Source organism: Acomys russatus, chromosome 3 (genome assembly GCF_903995435.1).
Source record: "Acomys russatus chromosome 3, mAcoRus1.1, whole genome shotgun sequence".
In the NCBI taxonomy this organism is placed as follows: Eukaryota; Metazoa; Chordata; class Mammalia; order Rodentia; family Muridae; genus Acomys; species Acomys russatus.
The window spans coordinates 37,713,011-37,737,329 of NC_067139.1; the positions used below are offsets into that span (position 1 = coordinate 37,713,011).

Below are 24,319 nucleotides of genomic sequence, written 5' to 3' on the forward strand. Positions count from 1 at the left end.
TACTTCAGTTGGAAAGAGGGTAGTTCCTCTAAGGCATTGTGACAGGCCCATAACCCTGGGAAGAAGCTGGGGGCTGGCAGCTGCTGCAACGCTGGACCTCAGGACAGTTAGCCATGGGCAGTTTCTGACAAAGACAGATGGCTCCTAGCAGCTCAGTGAACAGCTAAGTGAGAGTGAAGACGGTGCTAGGAAAAGCTGCATTCGCTCCATGGGCTTCGGTCACTACCTGCAGCAACAGTGACCTTAGAAGCCGGCCTGTAGCCTTGGTAAAGTCCCCAAGGAGGAACAGGGTAGTGACCAGAGCCTGACTGGAGGGAACACAATCCTCCATGGTGTGAGACTTGGATGGTAACAGGTCAGAACCTGGGTGAGGCCCGGGAGGGGTGGTGCTAACGCTTGCTTTCCCCTCCGGCCCTGGCTTTGCTCCATCAGCACTGCTGACCCCACCTCTGTCCAGATCTGAGAGTTCTGTCACTGTACCTCTCCAGTGCAGCTGGACAGCTCTGTGCCCGGGCTGTGTATAGTACCCTGTCCCCAAAACATTACGCGCTGGGAAAAACAGGGTGAGTTTTGCTTGACCTGAGAGTCATGTTTCCCCACCTGGCAACGTGACAGCCACCATCCCTCCTCTCCAGCACTATTGCAGGCCAGAGAACAGACTGGAAATGATCAGAAATGAAAAAGCCCTTAGGACAATCACGAGGCTAAGATGGCTACTTTATTTAGTAAATGGTCACACCCTCGCTCTACGGAATTGTCCTTCAGACTGAGCTGCAGTTCGCCTTTGTAAAAAGCTAGAGGGAGGCAGGAAGGCCCAGAACCCTGAACCCTGTTTGCTACCACAGGCCTCAAACAAAACCACTGCACAGGACCCTAAGGAGCCATCCCATGAGCACAAAGGACCTCCAGTGTTGACAGCCACATGCAGGGCCTCCGCTGTTCCCTACAGCACACCTTGGGATGGGGCAAGAACCTCCAGCTGTAGAGATGGTAAGCCCTGGCCCCAGCCCTGCCAGCTGTCTTAGCTGGGCAAGAAGCAAAATGTATGAAAATACTTTAATTATTTCTTCGAAACAGTTAAGAAATAAGGTTGGTTGGTTGGTTGTTTTTACAGTTCTAGTAGAAAAAAGTTCACATAAGCGCTTGGCCCAGGCCAGGCCCTCCCTGGGCTGACTGGCCTCTCAGTAGAAGCGTTTGTTCCGCTCCTGGCGCTTCTGAAACACCACGGCGCCCACCACAGCACAGACGATGATGCCCAGGAGCGCACACAGCAACAGCAGGAAGACCTTCCACCCTGTCAGGGGCCCACTTCGGAAGTTTCCAGTGGGGTCATCCACATTGTCTGTGGAAAAAGAGGGAGGTTAGTGTATGCAGCATGAAGGGACACCCCACGCTGGCTCCATGACACTCGCCAGGAGCTCCCAGCTCACACCCAGCACAGCACCGACATGGAGCAGGGGCCAGATGAAATGGAACTGAGGTATAACTTCAAAGGCTCCAGGATGACCCCACAAGCAGCTCAGCCTTGTAGTCCCCGTGCGTCCCTATGGCCTGCCATTGCTCAGTTCCCCCACCAAGCCACAGGGGCAGAACTAGGGACGCAGTGGAAGCTTCAGAGAAGTCAGCCATCAAGTGAGAAAACAACTCGGTCGGTCAGTCTCTGGCTCCCCTGCCCCTGGGGATGGAGGTGGGGCATAGCAGTCGGCATCTTTGGGAACAAGAACCAGAATTGACCAAATGGCACCATGTGGAGAGATTAACTTAGCTCTACAACCAACCAGAATCTTAAAGATGGGCTCCGGAGCTGAGTGTATATATGGATACACTGCTCTTCCAAGGACCCATGTTTGGTGGCTCACACCTGCCTGTAACCCCAACTCCAAGAGACCTAATGCCTCTAGCCTCATATAGACAGACAGACATACCCACCCCGACACACGCACATGCACGCGCAAGCAAACAGTAAAAATTAAAGACCCTGAGATGTCGAACACCAGGCCAGGTGGGTACACCAGTAATTCCTACACCCAGGTTAGAGGCCGACTTAAAAGGGCAACATCACTGTCAGCCATACAGTGAGTTCAAGGCCAGCCTAGGCTTCACCAGATACAATTATCTTTAAAGTGAGATATCATGTCACATAGAACAGAGGCCTGTATTTTCAGTGGCTCCATAGTTGGCAGTCTGTGGCTTTAAGGGGAAGGAAATACAGGTGCCCCTCCCACCCAGAACACTCAGTGTAAAACAGAACCACACTAATGGAAAGAACCAAGGCCAGGATCTATAGGTCAACCACCATCTCTTTCTCTCTGGCTGAGCAGGCCTAGGAGTTAGCCCCAGGTGGTTCACAAGTGGTTCACAGAAGGAAGGCGTGACAAGGCATGCTAGGCAGACAACAAACTGAGCACACTTCAGTGCAGGAAGAGGTGGACACTAGGCTCACATGCAAGCTGACTAGGTGTCAAGAGCCTCAATGGAAGACAGCATCTCATTCTTCTACTCAAAAACTCATCAAACTGACATGTCCACATGAAGAGGCCAGAGCACAGCCACAGCAGGACCAGAGTCCTCCCATGTAAAAGTAACTTTTATTCTCCTGGCTCACTTGTTGTCTGGGAGGCTAACTGCCTCCTTCTGCTAACCTAGGCCCAGTCCTGGAAGCTTCTAGCCTCCATACAATCTAATCTAGGCCTAGAATATTTTCAGCCTCTCAGACTTATTGCTGAATAAGCTCACTCTTTCTTGTTCTGAGCTCTGGGCTGGGTGGTTCTGGCTCAAACTCCTCTCCCAGCTGATTTATTCAATCTGGCTTCTCTCTTGGCCCGGAATTGCTCTGCTTGGCCTCAAACTAACTCAGGAGTCTGCTCTAATCTTCTGGCTTCTCATTTTCTGGTTCATTCCATCTTTACCTGAGTTCTCTCTCTGCAACCCATCTCTCTATTCCTGTCCTGTTAAAACTGCCCCCTCCCTTTAAAAAAGATTTATTTATATAGTATTCTGCCTGCAGGCCAGAGAGGGCAACCCATTTCATTATAGATGGTTATGAGTCATGTGGTGCTGGGAATTGAACTCAGGACCTTTGAACAGCCAGTGCTAACTCAGGACCATAAGTAGCTTCCCTTTTCTCTCTCTTCTTGTAAGAGTTGGGCATTATCCTATTCTGTCAAATCTTCTCTTGTCACCTTGTCTGCCACTCAATTAGACATCACTTTCAAACATGTGTGCTTCCTTCTACAAACTAACTTTACCTTTGAGATTAAAGGCATGTCTGTGCCACCACTCCTGTACCTAAGCTTTTCTTTACTTGATACTTGCTCTATACCGGGCTGGCCTTGCACTCAGAGCTGTCTGCCTGTCTCCTGGATTAAAAGTGTGTTTGTATTCCAGCCGGATCACACAGACCTAGATCTTTGGATGTGATCTCTACCCGACAGCCATGCTCTGAATTAACATTCCTCTGCATCCTGGCGCCCAGGAGGGCAGGGCCGTACGTACACATACCTTTAGGGGACTTGAGGAAATTGACACCAGGTTCGATCTTGGTCCAGTCGATACTTTCCTCCTCAGGTGTGCGTTCTACCATGAGCTGGAACAGCTTGATGGAGATGATGTCATGGTTGTCTACAGGGCAGAGAGTGATCCTACCTCAAGATATGGCCTGCTGCTCTCCACAAAGAAAAGCTGCTACCTCAGGCAGAAAAGGGCCTGCCCTGAGGACAGCAGTCTCCTTTCCTAGGCAGACAGCACTTCAGGCTGAAATGACCCCAGGGGGAGGGGCAGGGATGCAGCTCACTACTAAGCATGTGCTTAGCATGTAGAAAAACCTGGATTTGGACTGGAGAGATGGCTCAGAGGTTAAGAGCACTGACTGCTCTTTCAGAGGTCCTGAGTTCAATTCCCAGCAACCACATGGTGACTCACAACCATCTATAATGAGATCTGGTGCCCTCTTCTGGTGTGCAGGCATACATGCAGGCAGCACACTGTATATGTAATAAATCTTTTTTTTAAAAGCCTGGATTTAAGCCCCAGCTTGGGGAAGTTGGGGTGAACCCAAGAGAAGGTAGAATACAGAGAAAAGCACTAGCTTTGATGTTTGCAGTGACACAGACCTAGGACTTCAAGGCTCAGCTTCTTTGCAGAATGGAAGCAATAATGCCCATCTTGAGCCGTCACAATGGCCAGTGCGTGAGCCTGCCCATGTAGTGCAGGGGACACTGCTGAGCAAAGGATAGGAACTAAAAACAGAACCAGATAAAGGACAGCGCCATCATCCTAGGACTGCCTGAGAAGCCCGATACTTCCAAGAACAGGAAACAGCCAGATGGTCCTGTCAGAGACCCACATGCAGGCTGCAGATAAACAAAGGGGCAGTCAGCAACTAAGCCTGAGACCTGGGAAGGGCGCTCTCCAATGCTACTACAAGCAGGAACACTGCTCCAACCACTGCAGAGGAGAGGCACTGGGGTCCGCTACGATGCGGTGCCTGGCCAACTCCACATGTAAACTCAGTGAGGCAAGGATGTTTGGAGTCGGAGGTAGGGAGTTGGGATGAGAGAAACAGCTACACAGTGGAAGCAGTTGGCAGCCAAATCAGGCAGGGCCACCTGGAATGTGACACAGGAACACACAGACCCTTAGAGCAGAGGGCTGAGCCTTGAGAACCAGCTTTGGAGCCAGACTCTAGTTGCTACCTGGTTCCGCCACTTCCTGCTCACCTTGGAGCGACTCTTCTATTCTCACATCCCTTGATTTCAGCTTTGTGAAAACTGGGAGAAACGACTACCTAAGGAGACAATAGCTGTGTGCTGCATGCTGCTGATCCCAGTATCTGGATACAGAGGCAGGCAGCTCTACGTAGAGAATTTTAGGACAGGTAGTTACATAGAGACACACACAGCCCTCCAAACCCTGGCGACTGCCTGCCTGTTGGTGCCTGGCCCCGACAATGCTCTGAATATCAGCAGAGCCATCAGCCTTGGGGCTACTCCAAACAGCACTGAGGAACATCTACAGGCCACAGGCCAACATCTGTTCTAACAAGAACCCTCTGCAGACTGGATGTAATCCCAGCATTGAGAAGGCTGAGGCAGGAGAATCACAATTAGTTTAAGGCCAGCATAAGCTACATAGTGCGTTCCATGGCAGCCTTGATCAAAAAGTTAGAGGCTGTCTCAAAAAGTCCAAACCAAACAAGAAACCTCTGCAGACATAGGAATACTGTCAGATGAAATTCCGGGTAAACCAGGGGACAGAAAGGAAGAAGGGACATGATGGGTCCATTACTGAAACAAGACTGGCCATGGCTGCTGATTACTGAAGACCAGGGATGGGAACTTTAAAGCACATCACCAAACAGACACACTGGGGCTGCGTGGCCTTGTGTTCTTCCCTGAAGGGAAGGGAGGCCTCTGGCTAGACGGCACATTATAGCCCCTAAAAGAGTTTGTCCTGAGGTTCAATAAGCTCTGCCAGCTCATGCACATCATAGCACAGTTCTGATCGGCAGGAGCTGGGCCCAGACTAGGACCTTTCTAAGCATCCCTACTAGACTGAGTCACAGTCAAGAGCCACCATTAAGCACTGCCAAGGCTTGGTGACCCAGCAAGGCCCAGAGCCTTGTAATTTGAAGAGTGACACAACAGGAACACAAACACATAGCTAATACACACTATGAAGAAAATAAAGTCATGGGGAGATGCACACGAGGACAGAAAAGGGGATGGGTTTCAATGGGACTAAGAAAGTCAACACTTAAGATGCTAAGGAGGACCGGGCGTGCTGACGCACACCTTTAATCCCAGCACCCAGGAAGTAGAGGCAGGCAGATCTTTGTGAGGCCAGCCTCGTCTACAAAGTGAGTCCAGGACAGCCAAGGTTACACAAAGAAACCTTGTCTCAAAAAACCCAAAACCCAAAACAAAACAAAATGACGCTAAGGAAATGATCAGGTCTCGAGCAGAAAGGACAGGACAGCTGGAAGTCCCCCTCAGCACAGGGAAAAGCCTAGGCAGCGAGGAGGTACAGGGAAGGGCCTGGCATACCAATTGGGATGGTGGCCATTATAGTTCTGAGGGCAGGGGTAACTTTACAGGAGCGAGGGACAGGACGTCAGAGGGCTTTGTATAAAGGGGGCACCATGTGGAAGTGCCAGTGAAAGATGGTGGCTCGAATGCAGCAAGGACAAAGAAACAGGTAACAGTGTGAGACAAGGTCCATGACATTTCACCCGAGACTAGAAAGGTAGGGATGCCATTTACTCCTTGATGACAAGGTCAAGGTTCAGATGAGCAGCCGAGTGGAGATTGAATAGCTGTGTTTCTATAGATTTGCAGGTGGAGATCCATAAAGCTACAACACTCAGAGCCAAAGTCTCCTGCCACCTGGAGATAAAGGAGAAACGAGGAGGCCAAGTGACGGCAGCAGGCCTAAACCTTGGACACACCAACATTTACAACTGATGGCAAAACGCGGAAGACTCGAGAAAAGCAGAGGAAGGAAGCGAGTAACTTCTGAGAACAGATCCTCTCACACACTCACCAGATAGGTCCCCAGTGCCAGCAGAGGCTCCAAAGTAGTACCCGGTGGGCAGGCGCACTCCCGTGATGTCGATGCAATTCTTCCACTCATTCTTGTCCTCCAAGTCAGTCATCACCTGGAGTCAGCAGGCATGTCAAGCACACGCCCAGGCCCCAGCCAGCTACCTCCTGGAGCCTCTCTGCAGAACCAGCACAGACCCAGTGGCCTCCCCCTCATGCCTGCTCACCGTGAGGCGGCCCCGGGAGTAGCGTACAGCCAGGAAAGTATCATGGTCTCGGTTGCGGAAGTCAGCCGTGCAGCCTGCCAACTCACTCCAGCGTCCATCTTTGCTATGATCGTATGACAGGGAGCCATTGTTCACCATCACCGAGATGTACGGGAACACACGCTGGAACCAAGACACCGGTTACTCCACGCCAGCAGCCTGTGGGCACACGCCATCCCACCCTGGAGGATCCTTTTGCCAGGACCAGAGCAAAGTCCTACCCCCACCTCAAGCCGCTGCCCAGCCCCTGTAAGCCTGCTCCACAGGAGAGAGCAGAGCCCTACCTCAGTGGTCTCATCATTGGGATATGTGTCCAGGAAGATGGCTAACCCATGGAAGTTGTCTTTGCTTCCAAACACAGGCCCTGGAATTAGGAGATACTTTCAGAACAGGATCACTATGTAGACCACCCACGCACAGCTCAAAGGCAGCCTAAACAGAAGTAAGAGAGCCCAACCATCTATACCTCATCCAGGAAGGAAGGAACTTTGAAGGGACAAAACAGGGGGAAGGGCTGGCCCCTCTCAGTACAGAGAACTTAAGACTGAGGCCCAGCAGCACAACTGCCATGAGTTCAAGGGCAGCTTCAGCTACACAATACCAGGCCAGCCAGGTCCTGTCTTAAACAGGAAAAACAAACAAACAAACAAACAAACAAACCTAAGTCCTTAACTATGAGGGGCAGCCACCAAGGTAAGCATTAGGGTACTGGCAGTGCCCAATCTGGGACACAAGTATGGAGCCACACAGGAAGAACCTGAAGCTACAAGTGACAAATTTTCAGCAATGGTCCCAGAGGAAGCGCTTACACTTTGCTGGTTGTACAGTCTTTGCAAATCAGCCTTTGTGTTTGGCCTTTAAAAATGGCAGAATGGCCAGGCTTGGGGCACACGCCTTTAATCCCAGCACTCGGGAGGCAGAGTCAAGTGGATCGCTGTGAATTCGAGACCAGCCTGATCTACAGAGTGAGTCCAGGATAGCCAAGGCTACACAGAGAAACCCTGTCTCAAAAAAACAAAATCAAAACAAACAAACAAAATGGCAGAATGGGGCTGGAGAGATGGTTCAGTGGTTAAGAGCACTTGCTACTTTCCCAAAGGTCCTGAGTTCAACTCCCAGCAATGACTCGGTGGCTCACAACCATCTACAATGAGATCTGGTGCCCTCTTCTGGCAAGCAGGATATATATATATAAATAATAACATATTTTTTTAAACTGACAGAATGGGCTCATGAGATAGCTCATGTTATGAAGGCCTGACGACTGGAGTTCCATCCACAGAAAATGCATAAAAGTAGGACAGAACTGACTTCACAACCCTGTCTTTTGATCTCCACACCTGCTGTGGCATGCATGGACATGCACATACACACAAATATTTTTAAAATATATGGGAGAATGGCCAACTTGAAAGACTAAGGCAGAAGGAATACCTTCATGTTTAGGTAGCCTGGGCTAGTAAGTTTAAAACCAACCGAGATACATAGTATTCAAAGTCTCGGGGGCGGGAGAGATGGCTCAATGGTTAAGAGCACTGGCTGCTCTTCCAGAGGTCCTGAGTTCAATTCCCAGCAGCCACACGGTGGCTCACACCCATTTATAATAAGATCTGATGCCCTCTTCTGCATGTAGGTGTACATGCAGATAGAGTATTCATATAAATAAGAAAAAGAAAAACCAAAGTCTCTAAAAACCTAAAAATAGTAAGTAGGCCAAACAGTCAAAACCGTATCAGAAGAGGCAGGGTGGCACTGTGCTACAGAACCACCTGCCCCGTCCAGAGCAAGGTCAGCAGTCTCCCCATAGGATGCACAGAGCAACCAGAGGCAGGCCACTTGCCATGCCTGTTCCCACTGCCCTGGCGGGCCTCCCCACCTGGTACAAGGCGGTCTCGGGTGTACCACAAGGCGATGCCATCTCCGTGAAGATTCTTCTTCCCTGTGCCGTGGACTTTGAAGTGGACATGCATTTCCCAGTCCTTGAGGAAACATGGCTGGAAAAGGAGTAGAGACCCCTCAGTTACCAAGGCTTTTAAACAAGCTGGAGTGGAGCCTGGCACTCGCTGGTCCACATGCTTCCCCACCCCATCAAAATTAGGCATTCATTTTTATGTAAAGGTCAGGCAATGGGACTGTAGGAGCTATTGGCCCCTAAATGAGGGAGGGAGGCCAATGGTGTCTCCAGGTTATGTGAGGCCCAACCTCTGCCAACTCAGGCCTTTTTCTCTCAGTCCTCAGTATACGACGCCAATCCTGTTTTGTCATCCTCATCCATAAAGTGCCTGTCTTGGGATCTTAGAGAGGATTTCCAGCCCCCATTTAACTCACATACTTTAAATTAAATAAACTTAAAATATATATATATATTTATTATGTATACAGTGCTCTGCCTGCATGTACTCCTGTATGCCAGAAGAGAGTACCACATCTCATTATAGATGGTGTGAGCCACCATGTGGCTGCTGGGAACTGAAGTCAGGACCTCTGGAAGAACAGACAGTGCTCTTAACCGCTGAGCCCTCTCTCCAGCCCGCCCCCCACATTTAATGTAAATTAACCCTATTCCTTTCTACAACTCTCAGCTTCTCTTCTGAGACAGGGTAGTCTTGGCTGTCCTAGACTTACTTTGTAGACCAGGCTGGCCTCGAACTCACAGAGATCCTCCTGCCTCTGCCTCCCAAGCGCTGGGATTAAAGGTATGAGCCACCACTGCCTGGCGAAACATACTCTTTTTGTAACCAGGAAAATTTCAATTAAAATATTACAAGACACTGTGTCCCAACACAGCAATGTGGCTGGTGCACTGTCGCACCAGCTGCATGGAAAGCAGGCAGTGGGGACCCACCCTGGCCACAGAGTTGGAGCCAGAAAGATGTTCAGGACAGCACGCAGCAGCAGCAGCCTCTCCAATCTGGAATCTCACTGCTCTGGGCACAGCCACTGATTTGGAGGAGGGACAGCTAGCCATAAAGACAGAAGGACGAGCCGGGCGTGGTGGCGCACGCCTTTAATCCCAGCACTCAGGAGGCAGAGGCAGGCGGATGGCTGTGAGTTCGAGGCCAGCCTGGTCTACAAAGTGAGTCCAGGATGGCCAAGGCTACACAGAGAAACCCTGTCTCAAAAAACAAAAACAAAACCAAAAAAAGACAGAAGGACATGACCAGGCATAGTGGCGTACACCTTTAATCCCAGGATTTATGAGGCAGGCAGGCGGATCTCTGTGAGTTCAAGTCCAGCCTGGCCTACAAAGGGAGTTCAGGACAGCCAAGGCTACACAGAGAAACCCTGTCCCCCAAAAAAAAAAAAAAAAAAAAAAAAAAAAAAAAAAAAAAAAGCCTAGGAACCTGACCTAAGGCCTGCTGAAAGAGATGGAGGCCTTGTCCAACTTGGGTCTGACATTTTTTACTTTATTTTTTTGGTCTGAAATCTTAAAAGTACACTAGATGGTCACCCAGGGAGGGACTCCGCTCCATGTTGAGTCCTCTTTCCTGGAATCAGGGCTAAGTGGCTATGCCACTCCTCAGCTTTCTTCTACAACTGTACAGATGCAACCTCAGCAGGGGTGACAAAAGCAGGCATTAGAGACAGAGTGTGAATGAAAACCCAAGAAAGCAGAGACTGTGTCCAAAGAATTAAAAGACAATAGCAGACTTGGGAGGCAGAGGCAGGCGGATGGTGTGAGTTCGAGGCCAGCCTGATCTACAAAGCATGTCAGGACAGCCAAGGCTACACAGAGAAACCTTGTCTCAAAACACAAATAAATAAATAAAAAAGAAACAAATTTCAGAGGATATGATAACGGACAGACAACAACAGATGAAGAGATAATGTATCCAAGGTTACGCAAACAGAAATACCAAGAATGGGGCAGAGGGGGAAAAAGAGAGGGATTCAGATTGAGAGTAAGATCCCAGAGGAAAAGGAAATTTCCAAAATGAGACATAAGAGACTGGAGCAAAGCAGCAGAGATTTCTGACTGCCATAAGCTTCATGTGCTATGAACTGTCTATGAACTGAGTGTACACTCCAAGTATGAATGGCTCGGGTGTGGGTTTGGCCAGGTTTCATCCTGACCCCCCAAACCCCCATACAAAGGCAACCTCTCAGAGGACACATGGGGAGGTGGTAGTGGCTATTCCCAGCCTCTCTCCCTTTCACATATTCCTGATGTGATGCTATTTGTGTTGTTTTTGTTTTTTATTTATTTTATGTGTACAAGTGTTCTCTCTCCGTGTACACCTGCTCACCAGAAGAGGGCACCAGATCTCAGTATAGATGGTTGTGAGCCACCATGTGGTTGCTGGGAATTGAACTCAGGACCTCCAGAAGAGCAATGTTCTTAGCCTCTAAGCCATCTCTCCAGCCCTATTTGTTTTTAAGATGCTCTTTATTATTTTAATCACTGCAAGTGAGCACAGGGGCCTGTGGTGGTTGGAGCTTTGGATCACGCCGGCTGCCCAATGTTGTTGGGAATCTAACTCAGCCTTCTGCAGGAGTAGAGCTTGCCCTTAACCACCGAGCCATCTCTCTCTCCAGCCTGTTTTTGTTGGTCTTGAGACAACACAAAGTCTCACAAAGCCCAAGCTGCCCTAGGACCCACTATGGATCTAGGGCTGGCCTTGAACTTATCTCCCTACTTCCAACTCCCATGTCCTGTGCCAGCATACCCAACTTCATAACGCCTTTTGCTTGAGCTGACAGACCTGTGGAAGCCCTCGTCAGAGGCTGCACCATGCTACCCAGGCTTCTGACTCTGAACTTTAACTCTTTCTTTTTGAAAGTCGCTCCCCCTTACATAGTTCATTAGAGTAGCATAAAAGTGAGAACAGATCAGCCCACCTAGAGGGGAGGGACAGGTATTTTTAACAGCAACCAGAAATTAAAAAACAGTAACAGATCACCTTCAAAGGAGCTAACAATTAGCAATAGACAGTTCAAGAAATGAAATAAAAAGGCAGCCAGCAGGAGTGCCTACATTTAACAAATGTACCCATAAAAAAAAAAATGAAATTAAAACAATTTCAGACAAAGAAAACAAAAATTAAAAGAATTAATTACCAGCGGCCCTCTCACACTGGCTTGCATTCTTCATGGAGAAGGAAACTGTTCTGGATCCACAGGGAAAGTCAGAGGTTCAGGAAGAGAGAAGAGCGGTACAGTCAGTGCAGAACTAGAACCCTCAGCCATCTCTGACTGAGCGACGCGAGCGATGTGTGTGGCTCACAACACAGGTGCTAACATAAAGGCTGCGCATGAGACCAGGGAGGTGGCCTAAGGCCCCAGCACTGGCCAGGGAGAAAGTCCAAGTGCACAGTATCCTTAAGACTCCAGTGAAACACGGACATGGCATGTATGTGTACTTGCACATGTACAGTTGTGTGTGTGTGTGTGTGTGTGTGTGTGTGTGTGTGTGTGTGTGTGTAGAGGATTGTTTTTGCAGTGTCACAGATCACGTTTGGTGCATCTTCAGACCTGTCATTTTAAAACAGGGTCTTGCTATGTAGTTCAGGAAAGCCTTGAGCTAACAAACTTCTTTCTTCTGCCTCTTCCATGCTCAAGACATCTATACCACGTGTCATCTGGGTACCTATTGCTCAGGATAACCATTAAAAAAAAATATATAGACGGCTAAGCAATTAAAAAGCAGTGGCTGTCCTTCTAGAGGACCTGAGTTCAATTCCCAGCACCAAGGACTGCCTCTAACTCTAGTTCCAGATGATCTAATGGACCTTCTGGTCTTCAGAGACACCTGCACACATGTTTCCATACACACAGAAATGCAAATGTAAACATAAACAACAACAACAACAATAAAAACTCTTGAGAAACAAGCGAATAACTTCCAGATTTAAAATGAGGGCTGGAGAGATGGTGCAGAGGTTAAGGGCACTGGCTGCTCTTCCAGAGGTACCTGCTCAATTCCCAGTACCCACATGCAGCTCACAACTGTCAGTAACTCCAGTTCTAGGGGACTTGATGCCCTTACAGATATACATGCAAGTAAAACACCAATGCACACACAAAAAAGTAAAGAAATAATAAAAAGGAATTTTTTAAAAAGAGGGAAAATGAGTAAGAAATGTTCAGTTGAAGTTGTCAAGAGCAGGGAGGACAGAGAGGAAACCGGTGAGAGAGAAGGCTAACCCTGGTATGTCGCCATCTTATCACATGTCAATGGAAGCCAGGAGATGAAATGCAAAGCTAAGCTGTGTTACTTCATCACTCATTCATTCAGTGCTGCGGTTGAACCGTCCTGTCAGATGACCCATTTCCCCATAAGCTCTTAGCAAAACTGACTACAACTCCCTTTCTCATCTCTAACCTTTATTTATTATTATGGGGGGAGGGGGGAGAGCACATGAGTGTGTATAGAGGAAACGGCTCCACACTCATTCCTTCCTTGGTGGATTCTGGGAGTCCAACCCAGGTCATCAGGCTGGGCAGCAGGCTCTCTCATCCACTGATCCATCTCGCCCGTCCTTATTTTTTATCTTAGAGATAAGGGTTTGCTAAATTGCTCTGGCTGGCCTTGAACTCACTCGTAGCCCAGGTAAGCCTTGGATTTGTGGTCCTCCTACAGGAATATGCCAACAGTTCTAGCTTTTTTTTAAAGATTTATTTATTTATTACATATACTGTGTTCTGCCTGCATGTGTGCCTGCCTGCCAGAAGAGGGCATCACATCTCATTATAGATGGTTGTGAGCCACCATGTGGTTGCTGGGAATTGAACTCAGGACCTCCGGAAGAGCAATCAGTGCTCTTAACCACTGAGCCATCTCTCCAGCCCCCCCCCACTTTTTTTTTTTCAATTGCAGGTGACTTTACAATATTTCAAAATAAAAGTTTTGCTGGGAATGGCAGCTCACACTTGTAATCCTAACACTTGAAAGGCATAAGCAGAAAAATTTAGCAAACTGGCCTCAAATTCGTTATAGATGGAAAAAAAAAAGGGGGGGGGACAAAGTCGCTGGGTATGGTGGCACACGCCTTTAATCCCAGCACTTGGGAGGCAGAGGCAGGCCTCTGGGAGTTCAAGGCCATCCTGGTCTACAAAGCGAGTTCCAGGACAGCCAGAGCGGTACACAGAGAAACCCTGTCTCGAAAAACGAAAATAAAATAAAAATTAAAAAGTCCAGGGATAGAAATCCTTGACCATAGCACAATTAAAACTAGGTACCCATAATTTAAATGTACCAAACTACCCAAATAATTTTCTCATGTAGGAGAGAGGCAGCCCAGCTTCTCTCTCAAATGGCTTCTTTGTTACTGGTGGTGCTTTGAATAGGAAAGGCCCCCCACGGCTTTTTTTTCCTTCCCCAGACAGAGTTTCTCTGTGTAGCCTTGGTTGTCCTGGACTCGCTTTGTAGACCAGGCTGGCCTCGAACTCACAGCAGCCCGCCTGCCTCTGCCTCCTGAGTACTGGGATTAAAGGCATGTGCCACCACGCCCGGTTCGGCTCATTTATTTTATTCACTTATTTATTTGTTTCTGAGACAGGGTTTCTCTGTGTAGCCCTGGCTATCCTGGACTCACAGAGAGCTACTTGCCTCTGCCTCCCCAGTACTAGGATGACAGGCTTGCACCACCACAGGCGAGAAGGGAAGGGAAGCACACTTGCAAGCTCAGTGTCAGGAAGGGCAGACAGAAACAATGCTGTGGGACAGCAGGCCTCAACACCTTCATGCACCCGGCTAAAGAGTACAAGAGCAGGAAGCCTCCAGGTAACTTAAGTGGGTGCAGTGTGGTTTGGAATTACTCCGAAGCTGTTTCGTTCTTATCCCTGAGTCCACAGAAGTCCCAATACCTTGTTATCACACCAGAACAAGGAAACCAGAAAAACCTTGAAGAAACAAGTCATTTTATAATTAGCTACCTTCTGTACTTCTACTTGAACAAAATAAAGGGCAGATGTGATCAATCAACTGAGAAACCATTACAGTGACATATGTCTGTAGTCCTAGCCCACTTGGAAGGCTGACACAGGAGGATCGCTTGACAGCAGAGTTCAAAGCCAACCAGGGAAAGTTAGCAAGACTCTATCTCACAAAACAACAAAACAGGGATACCCTGCTGTATTATAATCTGTACTACAACTACAAAGCTAAGTAGACATCTTCCCAGCATTTGTGAACATACGCTGACCTGGTCCGGTGAGGTGAGAGGTGGCACAGTGCGGGAAATGCCTGATGAACAAACACGAGAACCTAAGCTCGGACCCTGGTACCCACTCAAGAGCAGAGCAGTGGGCACTGAAAAAGGCAGATCCTGGGGTCTTGCTGGCCACTCAGGCTAGCTGAAGTGCCAACTTCCAGGTTCAATTAGTGACCCTGCCTCAAAAAACAAGGTAGTAGGTGCACACCCAACACTCCAGAGGCAAAGGCAGGCAGATCTGAGTTCAGGGCCAGCCCTGGTTTACACTGCTGTTGTTCCAGCCAGCCAGGGAGTCATATCTAAACTAAAATCAAAATACCTACTGTGGGCTAGGGTGATAGCTAGTTAGCAACGTGCTTGCCCTGCAAACATAAGGACCCGTTTGATTGCAGAACCCACAGCAAAAAGAGCCTGACACATGGAGTGCATTCACATTTCCAGTGCTGGGAACAGTGCAAGTGAGGGCCTGCAACTGGCCAGATGGCAAGCTCCAGGACAATGAGACAAGGTGGCTGGCCCCGGAAGAACATCTAAGGTTGACCTCTGACCTCTACACACATATGTACACAGTTGCCCCAAGACACACATCCCCCTAATGTGCTCTGGTGCGTGGTGGGAAAGCCTATTATCTCAGCACATAGGAGACTGAGGGGGAAGATCAGGAACTCAAGACCATCCTTGACTATGCAGCAAATTTGAGGCCAACCTGAACTATACCAGCTCATATTTTATTTGTTTTTTCCTTGTTTTTTTTTTCTTTTTGAGAAAGAGTCTCTCTATGCAGCACTGGTATCCTTGGTCTATAGACCAGGCTGACCTCTACCATTGGCTGGTTTGTTTTTTCAAGACAAGGTCTCAAATTCTTAATTTTTTCTTGTCTCAAGCTTCTGAGTGCTGATAATAGAGACTAGCATCATCTAAACAGTCTTGTTGCTGGGCATGGTGGTGCACGCTTTTAATCCCAGCACTTGGTAGACAGAGGCAGGCAGATCTCTGTGAGTTCAAGGCCAGCCTGGTCGGCAGAGGCAGCTCCAGGACAGCCAGAGCTATACAGTGAAACCCCATCTCGTTATAAAATATCACTATTTGGTATTCTGGAAACAGCACCCTTTACAAGCTTTTCTTCAGAACTCAGGGTCGAGCCAGGGCCCAAACAGGCACCCAATTGTCCCCCTTGCCCCTTTGCAAATATTGATGCCTAAAACAGTTTCTTCAGGGGAGGGATGCTGTGCTTTTGTTTATGTACATGCGCAGATGCCAGAAAATGCCAAAGAGTGTTGAACACCCTAGAGCTAGAGATTCAGGCAGGTGTGAGGCCCTCAGTGTGGGTGCTAGAAACATACACTCAGGCACACAGACACAAACGCTCCTCTGCAAGAGCAGCAAACGCTCCTAAACTGCTAAGCCCCTCCACCTCATCTTTAAAGAAACTGTCTCTCGCCGGGCGCTGGTGGCGCACGCCTTTAATCTCAGCACTCAGAAGGCAGAGGCAGGTGGATCGCTGTGAGTTCAAGGCCAGTTTGGTCTACAAAGCAAGTCCAGGACAGCCAAGGCTACACAGGGAAACCCTGTCTTGAAACCCACCCCCAGCCCCAAGAAAGTATCTCTCTCTGACCCAGGAGCTCACAGGCATAGCTAAACTGGCTGGCCAGCGAGCTCCAGAGTCCTCTTGTCTCTGCCTCTTAGAGCTAGGGTTACAGCCAGTCAGGCCCCAGGTCAGGTGCTGATTACTAGGGACTTGAACTTGGGTCCTCAGGCTTGTACTACAAGCGCTATCATTAGCTACTCAGCTGCCTGCTCAGTCTCTGTATCAAATTTTTTTTTTTTTTTTTTTTTTTGGTTTTCAAGACAGGGTTTCTCCGTGTAGCCTTTGCTATTCTAGACTCACTTTATAGACCAGGCTGGCCTCGAACTCAGAGATCCAACTGCCTCTGCCTCCCAAGTGCTGGGATTTGAAGGTATACGCTACCACGCCCAGCCTGCGTCAACTTTTTAAAAGACTCCCTAGATGCAAGTGGAGTGGCCTCTTCAGCCTTCCATGCCCTGCAGCGCAGACATCAGGCACTTGGAACATCTACTGGCCTCTGAGCCACAAGACAGCTCAGAGAAGGCAGGGAGGGCCCTCAGGAAGGGTTTGCTCATCCAGTGCCTCTCCCAGTGGAATACAAGTGAAGGAGATTCAAAATCACCTTTGCAGTTCTGTGAGGAAGAAGTATTTCTTTAGAAACATTAAATAGAAACGTCTAAGACTTCCAAGCAATTTTTTTTCAAGAAGCGTAACTGTTCTCCAAACATCTACAGACTATCAGCAGGGTCCAGGAGCTGAATGAAGGAAGGCTGTAACGCAACCAAAGCAACTGCAGAATGCTCCTGGTTCTGTGACAGCACCAAGCTACTAACTACACTAACCTTCAGCCACTTACAAGCCTAACTTAGATCACTTCCTTCGGTGTATCTATTACTTATGGGTAAATCCATGTCCTAACAGTTCTATCAACACATTCACCTTACTTTTTACAAAACCAAGTATAATTCTATCTTGAACTCGTGTGAAAAATACCAGGCTACATTACCACCTAAAAAAATAGTACCCAACCTATATACATAGTCCACTGGTGAAATGCTTGCCTTGCCTGGCATGCATAGGTCCTGGGTTCAATCTACAGCACCATAAAATAAACTCAAAAAGAAAGAACAAAAAAAGTATCTGAAAAGCCTAAACAGAAGGATACAACAGACTGTGATTTGGGGGAGATTAATCAAGCACTTGGTGTATGTGGGATTTGAACAGAGACTTAACAGATGAAAAGTAAGCAAGAAGCAGTCACGACCAGCCAGGAGGCACTGTCCCAGACAGAGTGAGCGAGTGCAAGGGTCCTGAGCGAAGAAGGCAGCCAGACAGGCTGGAACAAACTGACAGGATAACTGGAGATGCCAGCCACCAAGGGACACATTGTGCAGACATAATGTAGTTCTCCATTCATGAAACACCCGGGGCTCTCAGGCTCAGAGCCAAAGCTGAATGAAGAGAATGACCACAATGCCCCTAGCAGCAGTGTGGGGGCACAAGGCAGAAGGGCGGGGGTGGCGAGGGGACAAGCAAATGAGGCAACACGAGGACAGGGTAGACTCCCAAAACTAAATGACAAAATCAGCCCAAAGGATCAAGACAGCGTAATGGTGCGCAAACTAGGACACGGGGCGGGAGTGTAGGCGGTGGCAAAGGTCAGATCAAACAGGCTAGGCAAACAGGTTCCCAAGGTCAAGCCATGACCTGGCCCCAGTCTATTCCTTTTCTCACCTTTCCCAACACTGCACAGCACTGCTCCCACAGGACAAGACAGTGGCACCTCACGCTTCCGGTTCAAGGCAAAGGCCACAGACACAAAACTGCCCATGCCTCCGGTGGAGATACCGCCGGTGGGTGACAAGACTCTCAACCTCCCACCAGAGGAAGGCAATTAGGTCTGCTAAGTATGTTAAAGAGGTTCTCCACTGCCAACCGGAAGGCATCGAGTGTATCAAGGGAACTGATGAGGGTGGAGACCACAGGGGATCTGCTGGGATAGTGTTTATTCCATTAGGTGGCATAAAGTCATCGACTCTCCATCTATTCCAACCACGCTGTTTGAGAACTAAAGCTGAGAAGGTGTGGCAAGGTCAGGACCCAACACACAGTAAAACACTCAAGAAAGATACAGTTTCATGCTTCCCACGATTACGTGGGTTCAATTTGGTATGACAACTCGTGTCTTGTTCCGTGACTGCAAGGACACTCAACTCTGCGCCTTCGCTTCTTGCTTCTTTAAGTCGTTAAAAATGGGGGGGCGTCGCTACTTACCTTGCATGGGTTCTGAAAAAGTTAAAAGAGTAAAGTGTCGAGCACACCTTCCGACACACAGTAACTACACAATACTCACTCGCTCTTACGACGTGTGTGACCAGGACAGAAAATAGGCAGGACAAAAAAAAAAGGGGGGGGGGGAGCACGCGTATGTACTAAGCTTGACCGCCGAGGAGGCGAGGACTCACTGGCTCACTGAGCGCTCGTGTCTAGCCTCTCCCGAAACACTCACCTGGTGGTTCCAAATAGAGCCCTCTTTGCTGCGCTCGTCGGGGGTCAGTCGCACGTACTGGCTCGTCAGCATTGTGCTGCCTTGGAAGTCCCAGAGCGGCATGGAACTGGAACCTACCCCTGTGGGCAGAGACGGGCATGGCCAGGTGCCCAGAAGGCCGTGCCAGAAATCCCACAGCACGGCTCCGCTCTACAAAAAGGGCAATGCCCTCCCCCCTCCCACTCCAGTCCCAAATCCTCACCCTTGACTTTCTCTCGCCGCAGGCCTCACCTTGGTACGGCTTGATGAGCGAGTGCTCCCGCTTGAGGTGTTCGCTGTTGCCGTCGGTTATATCCGCAGCCACCGGTACCAGCAACAGAAGAAAATGGAGAAATGTAGCGGGGCCTGGGCCGGGGCCAGGAAGCCCAGGCCTCCCTGGGCACCGCTGACCCCAGCCCCAGCCCCAGCGCCTAAGCCAGGCCTCGGCCGCCATTCTCCTTTTCTCTCTGCCACTTCCGCCCTAAGACTTCCGCCTTCCGTGTGTCTTTTCTAATGGTCTCCGGCCGGAAGCCCTCCAAGCTAGTGCCACAGAAGAGTTAAGAAGGAAAGCCTCCTAGTCAGCGGGATGGCAACCTCATTGGCTGGACAGCCTCCTATCCTAGCGAAGCGCGGTTCCATAACTTTGGAGGCTCCTGGTCGCCTGTCAGCTGGCCACTGCCAAGGAGGGCGGGGGGGGGGTCTTACGATCGACAAGAGATCGAACCAATCATGGAGCAGCACGTTTAGGCTTGCGGGCCAATGAGAAGCAGAGTCCTTGTTTGCGCTGGAGGAGAGCGAGTGGTGTCTTCAAAGCGGAGCGTGCTGGAACTTGTAGTTTTCGTGGACTGCTTGCACAAGTTGAGAACTGCTCAGTCCTAAGCTTCTGGACAGATCCTGACTTTGAAGTGACCTTTCCGAGTAACTGTGGGAAGAGGAGCACTGGAGTGAAGTAGTTTGGAGTCCAATCCCAGAATCACCTTGGACTCGGTGGATGGGGCAAACCTTTAAGCCATCTCTAGCTCGCACCATGCCTCTAGCAACTTAAAGAGCCCGGTGATTTGAGGGCCTCTGCAACGCCCCCCTCCTCCCCTCCCATTACTTAGGCACAGTCAGATTGAAGCAAGAGAGGTAGACCAGGTCATGACATGGGAGGCCGGGAATCATCTGGCTCTAAACAGTGTCAGTTCCTGTAAACACACAAAGTGCCTGTGAAAGGTCCAGGACAGCTAGCTTTGGATAATTGAACAACGGTGGTCTGTAGCCAGGTGCAGTTCTATTGTACCTGTTAATCTATTTTTTTAAGTTAAGGTACTTAAATTTACATTAGAACCAGGTGTGGTGGCACACGCCTTTGATCCCAGCACTTGGGAGGCACAAACAGGCAGATCTCTGTGAGTTCGAGGCCAGCCTAGACTACAAAGTGAGTCCAGGACACCCAGGGCTGTTACACAGAGAAACTCTGTCTCGAAAAACAAAAATAAAAATTTATTTTTTATATTTGAAATCCTGATTTCCTGATTTCAGCGTCTGCAGAGATGATCCAGCAATTAGGAATACTTGTTGCACCAGGCTGGCCTGGAACTCACAAAGACCCACCTGCCTCTCCTTCTGAGTACTGGAATTAAAGGCATGTGCCACTGTGCGTGGCCTCCAATATACTTCAAACCATCTCTAGATTACATATAATACTTAACAAATTGTATGAGCCGGGCATGGTAGCGCATACCTTTAATCTCAGCACTCGGGAGGCAGAGGCAGGCGGATCGCTGTGAGTTCAAGGCCAGCCTGGTCTACAAAGTGAGTCCAGGAGAGCCAGGACTACACAGAGAGACACTGTCTCAAAAAAAAAAAAAAAAAAAAAAAAAAAAAAAAAAATCAGGCTATAGGGCATTTTCTTAACTAGAGACTGATGGGAGAGGGCCCAGCCAATGGTAAGTGGTGCCATCTCTGGGTTGGTATTCCTGGGTTCTATTAGAAAACAGGCTGAGCAAGCCAGTAAATAGCACTCTTCCATGGTCTCTGCATCAGCTTCTGCCTCCAAGTTCCTGCCCTGTTTGAGTTCCTGTCCTGGCTTCCTTCAGGGATGAACAGTGCTGTGGAAGTGAGAGCCAGCTGGGTGTGGTGGTGGAGGCAGAGGCAGGTGGATCGCTGTGAGTTCCAGGCCAGCCTCGTCTACAGAGTGAATCCAGGACAGCCAAAGTTTCACAGAGAAACTCTGTCTCGAAAGAAAAAAAAAAAAAAAAAAACCAAAGTGTAAGCCAAATAAACCTAATCCTCCCAAAGTTGTTTTTGGTCATGATATTTCATCACAGTGATAGTAACCCTAACTACAACAAGAAACAAAAAAATTTAAATTATCTTCCATTATAGTTAGTTGAAACCATGGATATAGGCCCTGCTGGTATGAGGGTTATGTTTATAACTATATATGTGTGTATGTGTGTGCACAGAGAAACAGTACAGACATGTACAACAAAAGCCCTCTGCCTCTGTCTCTTAATGAGTGCCTTCTTTCAGAGACTCACCCACACCTGTACAAACGAGGGTGTGTGCATTCCATTGAACTGCAACTGAGGGCTGAGTGTGTCAGGTACAGTCACCACTGAGTCCCCAAAATTTACAACAGTGCACATGGGAAGTAATTAACTGGTGAAAGAACGTTTGTTCCAGGACCTGGAATTGGCTCGTGAATAGTGAGTAGGAGTTTACAGGGAGATTGCCTGAGAAGCACTTCTCAGCAGACGGAAGTGGAACTAGAGGTGCGAACTTAAGGAGGAACACAATGGTTTGGAACAGATGTGGAGTTTGTGGTGTTTGGGCACGGTAGCACATTCCTGTAATCCCAACACTTGGGGAGCAGAGGCAGGAGGATCAGGAAGTCCAAGGTCATCCTCAGATACATAGGAGCTTAAGGCCGCCTGAGGGCTCCTAGAGACCCAGTCGCAAACAAGCAAAGGTGTGGAACTGGAATCCATGGCGGAGAGCCGGTGTAATGGATGATCTTCACTGTCGAATTGACTGGATTTAGAATGACCTTTGAGACACATCTCTGGGTGTGCTGCGAAGGCATTTCCAGAACAGTATAGGGAATCAGGAAGACCTGTTCCAAATGCTGGAGTCCTGGACTGAGGGAAATGGGCAAAGCAAGCTATGCAATAGCGCTCACCTCTGTCTGCTTCCTGCCCACAGAATAAATGTGAGCAGGGTGCCATGTGGTCAGACAGACAGTTCACTGTCCTCTGATCTGTCAAACAGAGTGATGGGCGCCATTCATAAAATGGCCCCCAGGGCCAAATGGAGTCCTGTGAGGAGAAGACCTTGTAAACCAGAAAGCACTCCAAGAAATCTTGGGTCCAAGGCACAGCAGATACACGACTTCAGCTGTGTCTCACCAGCTCCCTCACAGGCATGTTACTCAGTTATTTGTTTACTCTAGTGCTGGGCATCACAGCGCTTTGCACACACCCACACAAGCACTTCCTCTCCAGCTTCATAAACACTTTAGTAGCCCAGATTGGCAACTCATGACAATCCTACTGCCTCAGCCTCCTGAGTGCTGGGATTACAGGACTGAGCTGCTGCATAAGCACTTGTCTGGTTGTTTGTTGTTTGTTTGAGACAAGGGCTCTTGTAGCCTAGCTGGCCTCAGGTTAGCTCTGAAACAGAGGATGGATGATCTTGAACTCTGTCCCCTCCTTCCTCTATTGCTGAGACTGCGGGTGTCCACCACTGTACCTACTTTCCTGCGGTGCTGGGGGACTGAACCTAGGGCTTCATACGTTAGGTAAGCACTCTACCAAATGAACTATATCCTCACTCCATGAACACCTTAATAAGGTCATCTTTGCCACTGCTCCAGTCCCTAAAGCAACCCAACTTTGCACACTTTAAATTCCTGCCTTGGTGGCCTGGAGCAAGGTGTTCAGAAAGAGGTAAGCACACTAGGGTTGTGACAGCTACTCTAACAAGTGGACTCCCAACATGTTCAATGGCGTCAAGTTCATTTCTGAGGGCTCTCAGAAGTATGCACAGCTGGCGTTCCAGCTTGACGGTCCACGCACTGGTACATAGATGGGCCTTGCTTCGTTCTTCTTGTGACTCCAAGATCTTCTAGGGTCTCATCATCTTCTATATCCAGCCAGGAAAGAAACAGTGAGGCAGGAGGATTCTGTGAACCAAGAAGTTCAGGGCCCATCTAGGCAACACAGTGAGGTCTTAGGGAGGGAGAGGGTGCAGCAGTTAAGAGCATGTACTGCATAGGACCCGCATTCATCCCAGCACACACAGTTCACAACTGTGTGTAAGTTCAGCTCCAAGGTATCAGATGCTTCTGGCCTCCTCATGCACTGACACACACATTCCACACACCTACACACAGACATACACAACAACAACAACAATAACCAAAAAGCAAGACAAAACACATAGTGAAACTTTGTCTCAAAAAGCCAGGTGAGGCCGATGCTACGCAGGGAAGGGTGCTACTTGCTACCAAGCCTGATGATCTGAATTTTACCCCTGGGACCCAAGTGGTAGGAGGAGAAAACCAAGTGCTAGAGAGATGGCTCAGAGGTTAAGAGCACTGACTGCTCTTCCAAAGGTCCTGAGTTCAATTCCCAGCAACCACATGGTGGCTCACAACCATCTACACTGAGATCTGATGCCTTCCTCTGGCATGCAGGCAGAACACTGTATAAATAACAAATAAATAAATCTTTAAGAGAGAGAGAGAGAGAGAGAGAGAGAACCAAAGTAGGGTGTGGTGGCGCACCCCTTTAATCCCAGCACTTGGGAGGCAGAGGCAGGCGGATCTCTGTGAGTTCGAGGCCAGCCTGGTCTACAAAGTGAGTCCAGGACAGCCAAGGCTACACAGAGAAATCCTGTCTCAAAAAACCAAGGCAGGGGTGGGGGGAAGAGAGGAGTGAACCAGCTCCTGAAAGTTACTCTCTGGCTTCTCTGCCACATCACCCACACATACAATGAATTAATTAGCGAAATAAACTTTTTTCAAAGAATGCCTCTCCACACACATTGAAAGCCTAATTATAATATTTGGAAATGTTGGAGATGGAGCCTTTGGACAGAAATTACATCATATGGAGGATGGATCGGTTATGATGGAATGACTGTCCTTTACAAGAAAAGACAGGAGAGAGCATGCTTCCTTTCTGCTTTCTGACACATGGACACAGCAAAAAGATGGCCGTCTGCAAGCCAGGGCTCATCAGACCATAAATCTGTCAGTTTTTTCTTTCTTTCTTTCTTTT

The 24,319-nt window shown here is 48.8% G+C and overlaps 1 protein-coding gene across 1 annotated transcript; it reads right to left on the bottom strand.

The window, feature by feature from the left end:
- Positions 1–701: 701 nt before the first annotated feature.
- Lman2 (lectin, mannose binding 2) lies at positions 702–19,713 on the bottom strand. The gene is made up of 8 exons (XM_051171983.1): positions 19,305–19,713; positions 19,035–19,153; positions 8,682–8,799; positions 7,090–7,169; positions 6,767–6,928; positions 6,541–6,655; positions 3,502–3,621; positions 702–1,342 (listed from the first exon to the last, which is right to left on the bottom strand). The coding sequence occupies exons 1-8, from the start codon at positions 19,504–19,506 to the stop codon at positions 1,182–1,184; spliced, it is 1,077 nt and encodes a 358-aa protein (XP_051027940.1). The 5' UTR covers positions 19,507–19,713; the 3' UTR covers positions 702–1,181.
- Between the last annotated feature and the right edge of the window lie 4,606 nt (positions 19,714–24,319).

Excerpts from the sequence above, each read along its gene's own strand:
- Lman2 (XM_051171983.1), bottom strand. The coding sequence starts at position 19,506 with ATGGCGGCCGAGGCCTGGCTTAGGCGCTGGGGCTGGGGCTGGGGTCAG. Across the intron at positions 19,154-19,304 it reads GCTCATCAAGCCGTACCAAG|GGGTAGGTTCCAGTTCCATG; the intron begins GTGAGGCCTGCG and ends CTCTGCCCACAG. Across the intron at positions 3,622-6,540 it reads TGGCACTGGGGACCTATCTG|ACAACCATGACATCATCTCC; the intron begins GTGAGTGTGTGA and ends TCTGCCCTGTAG.